Source organism: Tetrao urogallus, assembly GCF_951394365.1.
Source record: "Tetrao urogallus genome assembly, chromosome: 3".
Taxonomy (NCBI): domain Eukaryota; kingdom Metazoa; phylum Chordata; class Aves; order Galliformes; family Phasianidae; genus Tetrao; species Tetrao urogallus.
The window spans coordinates 71,061,217-71,074,766 of NC_136815.1; the positions used below are offsets into that span (position 1 = coordinate 71,061,217).

At 39.5% G+C, this 13,550-nt stretch overlaps 1 protein-coding gene across 1 annotated transcript in view; it reads right to left on the bottom strand.

Moving 5' to 3' along the window:
- Positions 1-13,550, bottom strand: part of ANKH (ANKH inorganic pyrophosphate transport regulator) — a gene marked incomplete at its 3' end in the record, with an annotated part of 88,075 nt that overhangs the window by 19,123 nt on the left and 55,402 nt on the right. Inside the window, exons 3-7 of the mRNA XM_079533506.1 lie at positions 7,388-7,506; positions 6,224-6,307; positions 3,594-3,764; positions 2,863-2,997; positions 1,602-1,694 (exon numbers count right to left, since the gene is read on the bottom strand). Coding sequence (XP_079389632.1) covers positions 1,602-1,694; positions 2,863-2,997; positions 3,594-3,764; positions 6,224-6,307; positions 7,388-7,506 — 602 coding nt within the window. The remainder of the gene's footprint in view (positions 1-1,601; positions 1,695-2,862; positions 2,998-3,593; positions 3,765-6,223; positions 6,308-7,387; positions 7,507-13,550) is intronic.

Here is a 13,550-nt window from a genome sequence, read left to right on the forward strand (position 1 = left end):
GAGGTATCTTTTATACTGTTGATACTTAGCATCTTTTATGCCAAAGTGCTCTTCAAACATACAACTAAAATCCCTGTTCCTTATGTTTTTGGCAAATAGATCATTTGTACCAATTTCTGCCTTATCTTCACCTTTTCTTCCTCACATTTACTCCTCAAGAGCTCCATGAGGTCTTTTAACTGAAATAAATTGACAAATCATGATCTAATCCTGCCACCATCTTAGCCAGGAATGCATCTTCTAGCAGGCAAGTGAGACCTGGATTTACGCTTCTTAATTACTGTCAATTTTGCTAGGCAATAGTTTGAAAGAGATATGCATTTGGTTGTAGCTCATAAGACATAAGGTTAGCAGCCCCTGTGCTTCTGTTCCAAACCATTTTTATTTTGTGATCCATCAATTTTGCATTCTACAGGTTCTTTTCAGCAGTGTAACCTCTGAGAAAGTCTGTGTGTTGTATTTCACCTGATATGTCAATTTAGCTGCATACTGGCAAGTTAGGACCTATTTGATTTTTCTCTTTTTCTTTTTAAATTCTTCTTGGAAATATCATGGATCAAATCAAATGAGGCTTGCTTCAGTTAAGTACATACCTGAGCAAGCAAGCATGTTTATCACTAGTGAACTATTTGGAACCAGAAAGTTCAGCTGATATAATTTCTTGGTAAATAAAGAGGAGAGGAGCTAGCATTTGAAAGAGTATCACAGAACATGACTGTTCTTCACACAACTTATGGGTTAGTGAGTACTAATTATAAAACAGTAAAAAAGAGCCTAAAGAAAATCAACTTTGGTTATATTTTCACTGTGCACTCTGTTCCAGGAGCAGTCCTTGCATTCTTATGTAATCACATCATTTGCCAACAAAATTCTTCATAGACTTGGTCAGCTAAGTCACTGCTACTAAAATAATGGTTTATCTGTGTTGTTGCCAAATTAAGAGACAATCTTTGTTAAATATTAATATATACCAAAGAACCCAAGCCTATGTCACATATACCTCACAATAGAAAGAACAAGCTGATTGGAACAGAGACATGAACTCTTACACTGCTGTATACTTTATGAAACCTCATTTCATTAGTTATGTAGCTAATGAAATGCACAGTTAGTGAGGACGTTTTTTAATCCTTAAAAAAACAGCATCTATCTATTCAAAAGATAGCTGAATACCCTGTAACACAGTTAAGGTTAAAATCATAAATTAGACAACAGCTTGAAGCCATTGAAAAACAATTCATTTTAACTAGGTTTATAAGAAAACCTTATCAGTGAGACAAAGAACAATTGGTATCAAAAGCAAAAAATAAAGAGAAACAAAATGATAGATGGCCATTAATATCACCCTATTCAAGCTCTGGAGGGTTGCTCCATTTTTTAAAATACTCTATTACACTTGTTTATAGAGGTCCTTTCCAGCTCTAAGGATTCTACGACTCCATGGAGCCATGAACTAAGCTTCTTCGTATCTGTTTGAAGAAATTTCTCAGATATCAGTGAAGTTACCCTCAAATCAAAACGTTGCAATGCAGAAGAAAGGAGGACCACGGATGTGAAATCACACTAGACGTATTTACTACATTCCTATGACAGGCACTCACCTTGTCAAAAGCTGGGTATACTGCTCTAATTTCTGTCAGCCAGCCATACGGCATGTGTCCCACAGGATAGGTAGCTGTCAGAATTGCCACTGCCTATGAAATGAGACAAGGAAACATAGACCACAAATCTCTGAGCACAACAGTTAGACTAACATGCCATCTTCCATAAATACTGCCACATTGACCTTGATGCAATGAGAAAAATAGGCATGCAACTGGAAGGTCTTTGCTTCAGGGGGGATGGCCATCACTCAGTCAGGCATTCGGAGCTTAGGAAATCCATCATGCAATATTGTTAACATTACTCAGCTTTGCCTTTTCACTGTCATGCTGATAACTTGGGGATAACTGACACCTTAAGCTGATGTGTTCCCTTGCTCAGATGAACACCACCCTCCCACATTTCTCCCAGACTATTTTATCTAGAGATACTTGAGTAGCAGAATGAATTGGGGCCTTGTATCATATCTCATGGTCTGAATTTAGATAGATTTTCCTTTATTATTCATATGTAGAACAGTTTTAAGCAAGACTGACTCCAAAGCAATAGCGCTCAGTGGCTGACTGAAGTTGAGTATCAAACTACTGTGAGGCATGAGGCACTTATGAAACAAAAGGAAGGTGCTCTCCCAACTTTGGTGCTAACCAACTAGTTGATTGCACTTTGTTCACCGGATCAGATCTGTTATGATTCACCTAAATTCAGATTCATTTCTTATCTTATGGTAGAGTTAAGAAAGACTTTTAACTACTGCTGTGTGTTTCACTTCCAAACTTTCAAAGTACATTTTCTTGGTTATCTGACCACATTTTCCTGTTATAAATATAATTGCTGTCCTTGTCTGGTGAAAGATCTATCCAAACGCAGGAAACTGACTATGCAACAATTTGTTCTCTGTACTGTTTTGAAAAAAACCTCTGTTTTTCAAACAAGTGTTAATGTGCTCTTTGTATCTGTAGAATAGGAGGTATTGCCTTTGGAGCAACCTGTGCCGTAGAACAGTTCCACATGGGACTACTGGTAATTGTACTAAAACCTCTGGGATCAGAACAATCCAGAGCAGAGCTTGACAACCTGGGATGTAGAAACTGTTCAATGAAAAAAATTCACTGGTCTTGTTGAGGGTGAGAATTTGGTAGGCCTGGCAGAAATGCCCGTGTATTTAGGACTTTTTCTTGACAGTGTGGCTGAGAAGAGAAACACAGAGGTAAGTAGGTATAAATGATCATTTGAAGTAACAGGGAACACTGACTTTCTCACCTCTGTGGCTGAAGAACTGCCACCTAGGTCTCGGGAGACAAAAAGGTTGACAATGGGCCTGCTTATTCGCTGAGTTGCCAAGATTAATGCCAAAGGCCACCAGAAGCTCAGCATCTTCCTGATCGTAGCCTCTCCCTGGAGAAAACAAGCAAAAAATAAGTGGCTTTGACAAGAAGCACACTGAACTGAATCAAAAGCACAAAGAAAGTATTTCTGTTTCTCTTACCCACTGTCAGTTTGGTGCATTCATTTCATTAAGTTTAAATAGCAGGACTCTAGTATATATTCATTCATTTTAGCAATAATGATTCAAAAGAAGTTGTGTTGAGGATGTAAAAAAATAATGCATAAGGTACCTGAATAATTGTTCTGATTATTAATTAGGAAAAGGTATGTGAACTCCAATACAACATTCAAAGAAAAAGAAATTTTGAAACATTCTTCCCCATGAAATAAAGCATCTGCTTCATTCGGTGCTGTCTTACAGCATTAGGAGAGAGCTCAGCACTTGAGATATTAAGCAGACAGCACATCAATACCACCTAATGCACTGTCTCATGAGCATTAATAGCTCTGTAATAGATTCCATCAGCCCTTTTTAAACAAATATGGTTTTCCTTGCAGGATGGAGCAAGCAAGCCCTTCATACATAGTGGTTTAATAGAGTATTGTAACACAAAAAGCAAGTTTAAAGTCACTTAACCACAACATCACCAAATATTAAGACATACCCCCATTTCGGGCCCACTTCTGTCAGGAATGACATCATGTATGTTCCTGTAGTATCCCAGGCATAATGTGGTACATCGGACAAGCGCTCCCATGTATAGGGACAAGATTGGGATCAGGAGAGGCTCCCTGCACTCCAAGTGACTGTGAAGCAAAATGGCTACAAAAACGACCTGCAGAGCACACAAAAGAAAAGATGTGTAGTTTGTCTGTCCGTTTCTTCAGGAATAACGTATCTCCTGTCTGACTCCAAGCAAGCCTGTCTGAGCCAACAACAATGTGTGACTATGCTATCTAACTTGCAGCATGCAGAAACTTCTGTCAGGATTCTTCCCTGCATTTGGTCACACAAACAAGAGTAATAAATTATCATCATACAGAAGCTGCATAAAAAGTACTTAGAGGCATGGGCAGATGTCAGACTAGAGGCTATAAATAGGAGGCTTGCATTCAAGTCCGGTAAAGTCTGACATCAAGCATGTACGGTTGTAAGGGTGCCAACTCTCACAGGAGAATTAGGTATCCTGATATCAACTGAGGCTGAAGACATGCCTTCAGTGTCAGCTTCTAAGTCTTGCCTTCTATATTTTTGAGGGGAGCATGTGAGAATTAAAAAGTCAGATGTCTTAAAGCATTCAACTCAAAATTTAGAAGCAGGAAGTCTTGTGTTATCTCAATTTTGTACTTTTCTGAATGCAATTTCAGTATTCCCTCATTTGCTCTTGAGCTGAGTGTTACACTGTTACCAAAACGGAAACCATTGGCCTAATGAACAGCTCATAACTAAAACATGCAAAATGAAATGCTCAATCCAGAAAATGAAAGGAATTGATTAATACAATATTATTCTCTTCCATAGTCTCTTCCATATTCTCTTCCGTAAGAGCTGACGGCATGCCTGTTAAATTCCTAGTGTCTCTGCATGGTGGGCACAACTGGGAAGCCAACTGCATTTGCTTTTGTGAACAGCAGCATCAAGAATAACTCTGCTAGAGGTTCCATGAGTTCCAAGAAATATAAAACACATTGTTCAGGGGCAGGTTCTGTCTTTTATTGCTAGAGCTTAAGAAATGCTTAAATCACATTGTGCACATATTTATTAAGCAGGCCATGATGTTTGAAAGGATTTGTAAAATAGCTTTTTTGAACCCCACAAAAGAATTCTTCAGTAAACTGATGCAAAGTCAGTCACAAATTGTGCACACAAAGCTATTTAGGGAGAATTATCTACTGCCTGTGCACCTATTGCTTGCGTAAGGCATAGATGTAGGTGTAAGGAAAGTTAGGGTGTGGAGAATCACTACATTTTGTCTTCTGGATTTGCTCTTGCTCTGTGCAATACTTTTTTATAGACTGGAGACAGGTGTCTTATTCTTCATGAGCCTGGCACCCCACTCACTTGTGAAAAGGCCACACGTACCACGGCCAAAATAGGAATTCCAGTTTCTGTATTTAGGTGTAAATGACCTGACACGTATCTAAGGTCAGTCATGTCAGAACAAAAGCAGAGCCTGGGTGTTAAGGTCATTAAGCGTAATTAGTATTATCTTCAGGGATTTAATGTAGTACTGCAGAGGACCAGACATGCCAAACATAGAATAACAGCTGACTGAATAGCTTAACCTGATTTATAGTTTTCTCATATTTTGTATGAAGAAAATGTGATGGAAAATTGAACTAAGTGCTAATGACCTCATATTTCCTTTGATGCTGTACTATTATTATACTCTTCCTTACCCAGTCACTCCCTCAGCTGGTAATGGGACAGTACGGTAACTGTTTACAGGCTCTGGGATCCTCCATTTAATAATATGTTTATAAATACTCTAAAAAGAGGGCTCTATATTGGTTCTCAAAAGGTACAGCACTGGACATCAGCAATGCATATGAATATTGTTTTGTAAGCGTGTCTCGTACGAAGCAAACAGGATATTTAAGACCTCCTTCACAAATGGAAGTTCAAATGCTTGGTCTTCACTGCTCCACCCAGGAGGTATCAGCACAGAAGGCTTCTGCTGCAGTTCCAGGCTTTCGTCTTTTGGTCCACCAGCAAGAGCAGTGCTACAGAGGCACTCAGAAAACAGTTTACACCTCTGTGTTTCACTAGATTAAACAGCATGTGAAAACTGACGTGTGGACATCAAGACTTCACTTCCCTGCGTACATACTCCACTCAGGAACACAGTACAACCGTGCAAAGCTTGAGGGACAAGGTATATGGGGGAGAAAGGTCTCTGTCAAAGCCACCCATCAGCCCCAGAACTGGTAGCAGTCATCAGTCTCTCAGTCTGACCTTTCTATTTCCCAGGTGTACAAGTATATATAACTTGATTCTCAACCATCCCAACACAGTATTTGGAGGTGCCCTAAGCCAAACTGCCCTGGTTCCTTTCTTCTGACAATGCATCAAGATTAACTTGATCCAGCCAAGTGAGACCAGCCTACACCACAGCTGTCTGCAAAGAGCTTCCACACAGTGGGGAAACTACTGGAGAGCAGCATGCAAAAGGTGATCCTGGTGTGCTGCCCGTGGTAGAGACAGAAGCCAATCTCCGTGCAAAAGCACCAGTGCTTAAGAAAGCATCTAATTCATAGCACAATGGAAACAGTGACTGCCAAGAGGAGCCATTACCTGAGCTATGACATCTGAGATGGAGGCACATCCCACCAGGAAACTGTACTTGTGTTTCAGAAGAATTCCAGCATGGGTCCATGCCTGACAAAAAAAAAAGGCGGAACAGAATTTGGGAAATTATCACGCTATCTGTTACAGATTTCAGGTCCCAGAATGCTCTTTTCAGTATGCTATATTATACACAAAAAACAGTAGCATCTGGTGCGAACCTGGGTAAACGTTAAGCCAGCAGTGCAGAGAAAGTACTGCAACTCTTAGTTCCTCTAGGCCTGGGCTAGAAGGAAGAATGGAAATAAACTTACTAATTACATAGAAATTTCTGAGGAGGAGTGCCAGTAAGAAACTGTCCTAATAAAACAGATGCTGCATTTATCAGATTATCACACTAAACAATCTATTAGAAGAGTTGTTTTTATCATTCTCACATTGGATGCATCTCAAAAATATAAAATTAATTAGCTAAACTGAGTCCCATCTGGAAAAGAAAATCTAATGAATCAACATCCTTTTATTGTCAGCTACTGTTTTAAGAGGAGAAAGCAGTGGAGGCATGCCACAAAAAAGTTATCATTTTTACTTTTATATAGAAGTATAGGAGTGAATTAATGCTGCCATATTGCTGTTTACGTCGTGCCAACCACATGCAGTAAGCCTGGTGATGAAGAGAGCAGCAGCCCACGCACTTGAGATATGCTGGACTTAGCTGTGCTTGCACAAAATGATGGCAACATATATCTTTTCAATACATTTGCTTAGAAAAAGTATTGAGCTTATTCCTTGTGAGCTCTGCAAGTAATCTGAGAATGTTCAGTAAATCAAACTCTTCCACTGCTAATTGCATTGAAAAAACACACAAACAGTCTGTGTGGCTCGTCACAAGACGATCAGCGCTTTCCAGCATGCATATACACTAACTCTGACAAGGAAACTAAGGACTTTCACATTTGTCATGATCTCTGGATGTTTAAATTCCACCCAGATGCTTTTTCCAGGTAGCAGAAGATGGCATGTTAGTGTATATCCAGAACTACTGCTTGCAAAGGACATGCCTTCCTCCTGCAGACCTTCATTTTCCCATCAAACAACAGACTTTGCAAACTAAGGGCACCAAAGAAAAAAACAGCATTCATATTAAAATTCAGCTGTGAATCATGCACTCACCATGGCATCCATAAAAGGGAAGGCAGCAAGATAAAGGAAGGCCCTCCGAGTTTTACTTCCCACTGATTCATCCACATGGTGTAGCTTATTAATTATGTAATACCCCAAATCGCTATACGCTGTAGAGATATAAGAATAGGAATGAATAATAAAGATTATATATGGATTCTGGGTAAGATGCCCCAAAGTACCTGAAAGAGGAGGATGCCTAGGAGATCAGAGAGCATCCACTCAGTAAACAGCTGCAGGGGCTTCAGGATGTTACAGCCTCACCAGCTGCTGTTTATCACTAAGGAGTGCTTTCACAATCCTTTTCCAAGTAACCTTTGGCAGAGGAGTGATAACAAATGGCTGGGTAGGGAGATGGGTATAATAAATGCCACATCTGTTTGGTAAATGAACACACTGCTATTCCAGAAAATCTACCACTCTTTCATTAACTCAGAGCTCTTTGTTAGAAAAGCTGTTATCACCACACACTGTGTATTTCATGGGTTATAGTGCCTTATAAATCCTGAAACCCCCTATTGCCACTGCATTCTCATGACATTACCTGTAAACCTGCCCAAAGCTATAAAAGGAGTACTATGAATTGCAGAGGCTCGCAATAAATCACACTCATTATGCCCTGTGAGTGCCTCTCCCTCACTGCCTAATGACCACCTCTGCTGGGACTGTCAGGGCACTACATAGCCTCTAACAGTTGTTACTCTCCTTCCTTGTTTACAGCTGGCATCTCAGGAACCACAAGTCAGAAAACGATTTTCTGCACTGCTGGGAATCACTCTATTTGCTGTCTATTTTCAGTCTGGGGAGAGTTTTTAGTGCTGGGTAAAACACTTCTCACCAGATTTTAGTTTTCAAGTGCAGGGTTGAAGACAGAACTATGATATGGAATAAGGAAGAACTAGCTATGGCTAGCATGCCTGAACTTCAGGACTTGCGTAAATATGCATAGTTCAGTAATCCAAACAGCTTTCAACTTCTATAAATCATATTACAGATCTGCTTATTATCACATAGCTTCAACTACACCCTTGTAATAGTTGTCAAAAGAATGACTGAGTTGTACAGACAAACTCCCAAAGCAAGTAGCTGAAAATTAACCTATACCTGGGTAGACCCACCTCACTTCTCTTCTGTCTGTGTCTCTCCTAAGATAAAGATTCCCAATGTGAATACTTTCCTGTTTTTCAGTTTATAGCAATTCTAGTATAACTGAACAGAGTACTTTAGGAAAGTCATCCTTTTCGTGAAAGCAGGCCACATCTTTGGATCCACAAATACTTGCACTAGTTGTGCAATCATTTTAGCCCATAAATAACTCTCATAAACAGTGTTTGGAAGCAATTAAAAAGGAGTTTAACTCATCATTGTTTCATGATGGCTTAGGCATACAGCAGCTAAATGGTTTAAAGGACTGACAAGGGAACAAAAAGAAAGATGTAGTCCAATAGCACTGAGAACAAATCTCAGACTCAGTCCAGACAGGATTGAGGCTCACACCACCCCAAGTATATTTAAATAATAAAAACTCTCCATTTCCCTATGCTGGTCCCTATCTACTAAAGTTGGGCTCACAGACTCTCATTTTACCCAGTAATCCTCAAGTTGGTGAGCTGAGCTTTCCTTCTGAGCCCCTCCACAACAATTGAACTAATTTCCTTTCAAAAGGCACTGGGAGAGAACTTCAGACTTTCCTGAGTTCAGAGAGTCCAGCTTAGTTCCTTAAGCACATTAGATACAAACAAAACCACATCCCCTTCTTATTTTGGCACAAATATATTTGCACAATCCAAACTCTAATTTTCACTCAGTACTTTGAAAACTGTCTGTTATATATGGATTATTGTATGCTAACCTTGTAAAAAGCTGCTTTTTTGTGGCAGGACGTTACATCAATGTTTCTAAACTGACTTACCTGAATGAATGAGAACAAGTTTGGAAAGTATGTGAGGCAAGCTACCTATGAGGGCCAGGCTCATGGACTTCTCTCTTAGGTCCTGATGAAGTTGTGTTAAACTCCTCCTGCACAAAAGCTTAAAAACTATTGCAGGGAACACACCAGTCTTATTCCCCACAAGGAAACAAAGAGAATCTGCATCCAGGTGCTGAGGAGCCTGCTTTTGTGGAGGGGTCACCATCAGTGCAATGATGGAAAGACATCATGACACAGGAGTCAACATTTGTGTTTTCTACACACTTACCCTCTGGTCTTCTTTCCTACTTTAAAGGAGACTTCTAAAGAGTTTAGAAAATGAATAACAAAAAACTTTTTTTTGGCTCTAAAAGCTATTAGTATGTTTATTTATTTATTTATTTTGAGTTTAAGCAAACATTAAGTTTCACAGAATTAGCAGGGTCAAAGGCTGAATTACTCTCATGTCTAGGAACACCCAGTTCACCACATGGTTGTAGTTTATTGGCAGGGCACTCTCAAAGGACTTACACAACCACAGCCCACAGCACCAATTTTTTAGGATTTCTAAGGATATCAGAGCCAGGCTTTGTAAGCTTTAAGATTTGTCCTCCTCTCCCCCATCCAAAAGAAATCAACTCTACTGTGACTTTAATTTTAAAATAATAGTGGAGTGACTAAGCTGAGCTTAAAAGATAGTTTTAAAATACTTAACTATTTTCTTCCACCTGCCAGTGAAAGCACACGATCGCTTTTGCTGATGTCAGTGATTGCTTCCATTTTCAGAAAGAAGGACTCAAAAAGCTGAGATGTACTGACAAATATACAGGCGTGTGTCTCTGAGCTGTGATTAAAGCGACTGCTGATGCAATTAGAACTTAACCTTGGGCAACCTTACATACTTATTATGAAGCATGGTACAAAATTAATAACAGACAACAGGGCTGAAGAACACTACACGAATCTAAAGCAGATGGCTCTTCCCATTCCTTGCATCATTTCAGCCAAAACAGAGTCCAACTCCAAGATAAACTGCCTGTTTGCTCTTGTAATAACTCATTTATTTTGATGTCCATGGATTGGTTTTGCTTCTCATACAACAGCATTTAAGCAGGAACTTTTACTTTTGTCTTTCTTAGTTTTGTCTTAAGACCCAAAAGCTTACAAAATGATACTGAAATATTGTGCACCTAACTGGATCTCCTGTACACTGATTTCTGCAATGAGCCAATTATTACCACATAAACTTCAGACATCCTTGAAACAAGCGAACACACTCTTAATGATGCCAGTAGTCTCAAACAAATAGCTGCACTGTAGTCATCTTGGGGCTGTCTACACTCCAGCATGTTATACTTACATCATAGGAAAACAAAAAGAAACCCTCACAGGAAGTGATACCACTTATTTCCAGACACAAAACCTCAAATGTCAATATTTGCTTTTCACAATAATAAAAAAAAAAAATCTAATTATGTTTTGGGGTTAAAGTGTTGCTTTTTTTGTTGTTGTTGATGTATTCCATATTCATACTTTGGTGCCAGTTTTAAAAATGAATTTAGACACTTGAGAAATAAAAATTGACTCTGCCGCTATTCAGAATGATGTCTCACAGGGCCAAAACTGGCTAAGTAATTTGGGTAGGTAGGCAAATACCAATTTGCTAAAAATAAGAAATGTTAATGGCAAGTCTTCATTTGGAGATGGCACAGGTTACATAGATTTCTTTATGTCTTTGATTAGCTTGATTTATAGCAGAAGCAGAAGCTTGGGTCCCACATGCAGAAGGCCAGATGATCTGGGTGTCTTGAGCTCCACATTTCTCTTTTGCTCAAAGCAATGAATAAATAAGAAAACCAGCTCAGGGAAAAGCTCAGTGTATACTGATAACTGCAATTGTTGTCCTTTGTGATCAGCCATAGTAGCAAAATTGAGTTAGTTATTTTTTCCTAATCTGCCACTGTCAAAAGGCCCGTGGGTTACCTTTGGGTAGGCCAGCATCTTGCAAATTTCAAAATTAGTCTCTTTTAACTAAAAAACAATTACTATTCTAAAATCAACAAATGCTGTGGTCATAGGTTTTCTTCATTCTTCCTTTGCCCTTGAATACTTTGCTGATAAGAAATTGCACCTGTTTTGTAAGAAAGTTGTGGGTCAGCTGGGGAAAGAAGTCATTGCTTTAGCAACAGCTACTTGAAGATGCTGAAGCAGGAAACTGTTTTTAATAAATAACATTTTATCATCTCTTTGACGACAAAAATAAAAAGCAAGTCTGGTTTATATTCTGGTTTGTGATCCTATGCTATCATCTTTTCCCTGGGCAAAAAGTTTAGTACAAACCAGTACGGTGGCCAGGTTAGAACAAGACTGACTGGAAAAAAATTGCTCATTTGGCACAAGCCCCACTATGATACCTAATCACTGAAAGATCTTTCACATATATGAAATGACTATGCATGCAGGTTCAAAAAAACTGCTAACAACTGATAAAGTTTTTACACCTGTGCAATCTGTGCATGAGGGGCTGGTGTCTGTTAGCACATCAGTAATAAACTGGAACAAAACAACAGGGCCACTTACATACACTTAGTGGACAGTCAGTCTGATGTGTTTGCCTTGTTACTAAAGTTCCCACCTTTTTTTTTCTGGTGATGCCAAATGATCCATTATAGAATTTTGATCAGCTGCAGTAGACACCAGTCAACGGTGTCTACTTAAGCAAAAAGGACGTTTCCCCAAAGTAACTTCTTGCCATTTCTAGAACCTCAGACAGGTGTAGAAAGTAATATTAGCAAGCAAAAGGAGATACACTTTTGCAGTACACCTTTTCTCAGTAAATCAGTGAAGCACTGAACAATGCTGTTTTCTTGCCAAAGAAAATGTGCAGATCCTATATGACACAAGCGCTAAAGGGCCTCCTTTAGTACGGAGGAACAACACCTATGAAGTGCATTATGGAACATGATGTTCTATAAATGAAAGCACCATTCTCTCTCAAGTTCGTAATTTATTAAGATGCCAAAAATAGGCACACAAAGGCTTATCATCTCGAATCGTTTCTCTTATAGCCCAATATTCCCACTCAAAAGCCAATCTCTGAAATAAATAGATGCTTTACATTCCTTCCTACAAGGAAACTAAACTGCTGGCAGTAGCTGCTCCTAAAATAGCACAAGGGAAGGAAGGCAGCATACTATCTTCTATTTCTAGATAACAACTGAAAAAGCAAAGGCAGGAATAATGTACTGACCAAGGTTTACAGCAGCACTTAAAGTGGGAAGAGAATATCATTTCAGTTCTTTTTGGTCATGTCAATCAGTTTCTTGGTTCTTACTGCTACCTGCACAGGAGAATTATAGGAACTACTGGTAAGGTTGTTGCAGATTAGAATGTGGTGCAGTGATGACTTAGGGACTTTCCAACTGTGAGTTTGGGTGGTTTGGCTCAGCCAGTCGCACCCACAGAGGAATGGGTTAGCCTCTAAGAGGAGCAGCAGTGGGCAGCTGGTGCTGAAGCAATGAAGTTAGTTGGGTGAAATGGTCCATTTTGATAGTTTAAGGGAGTAGAGACTGCTATTTGTGAGTAGCTGTGAGTACAAACTGCAAATAGTTTCAATCACAGTTAGAAATGTGCTGATTCATTGTGGTCACTGTGTTTCTACCATCACTTGTTTTCCTCCTTCTGACTTTCTGTACTTCTTGCTTCACTGGGATTTTTCTTTCCTTTTCCATCTCCTGGGCTTCACAATCCACAGCAGGCAGTCATGCCATCTTCTTTTCTCCCATACATATGGCACGTAAAAGAAATTAAGTCCCCAGAGTGGTGTTCGTTTCAGTTTTTTATCTGCTGAACAGCAACCTGAATTTTTGTCTCCTGTGGAGTCTGTAACAGGCTTGCAGCTGTTGGGGAGTAGTTGCAAGTCCTAAGAGGTTGCTTGTTTGCCACTGGACTCCTTCTCTTCCTTCTGTTAGGAAAGCTGTGCATCTGAGGTTCAGAAAAGAATAATTAGGATTTGAAACATGTTCAAAGGAAAGTTGAAACACAAAACTTGGCAACACTGCACCCTGGCAATTGGTGCTAGAATCTGACTAACTCCATTCTCTTGGGCGCTCTGCCAGTCCCTGCTGTGGCCTTTGCGTATTTTCAGGCAGAGACAAGTTAAAATACTAAAAAATATTTTGCAGTCTGCCACCATAAGCAGCTGAAAGATTGCGGAAAGCTTTTTAACTAACAGCTTTAAGGCAT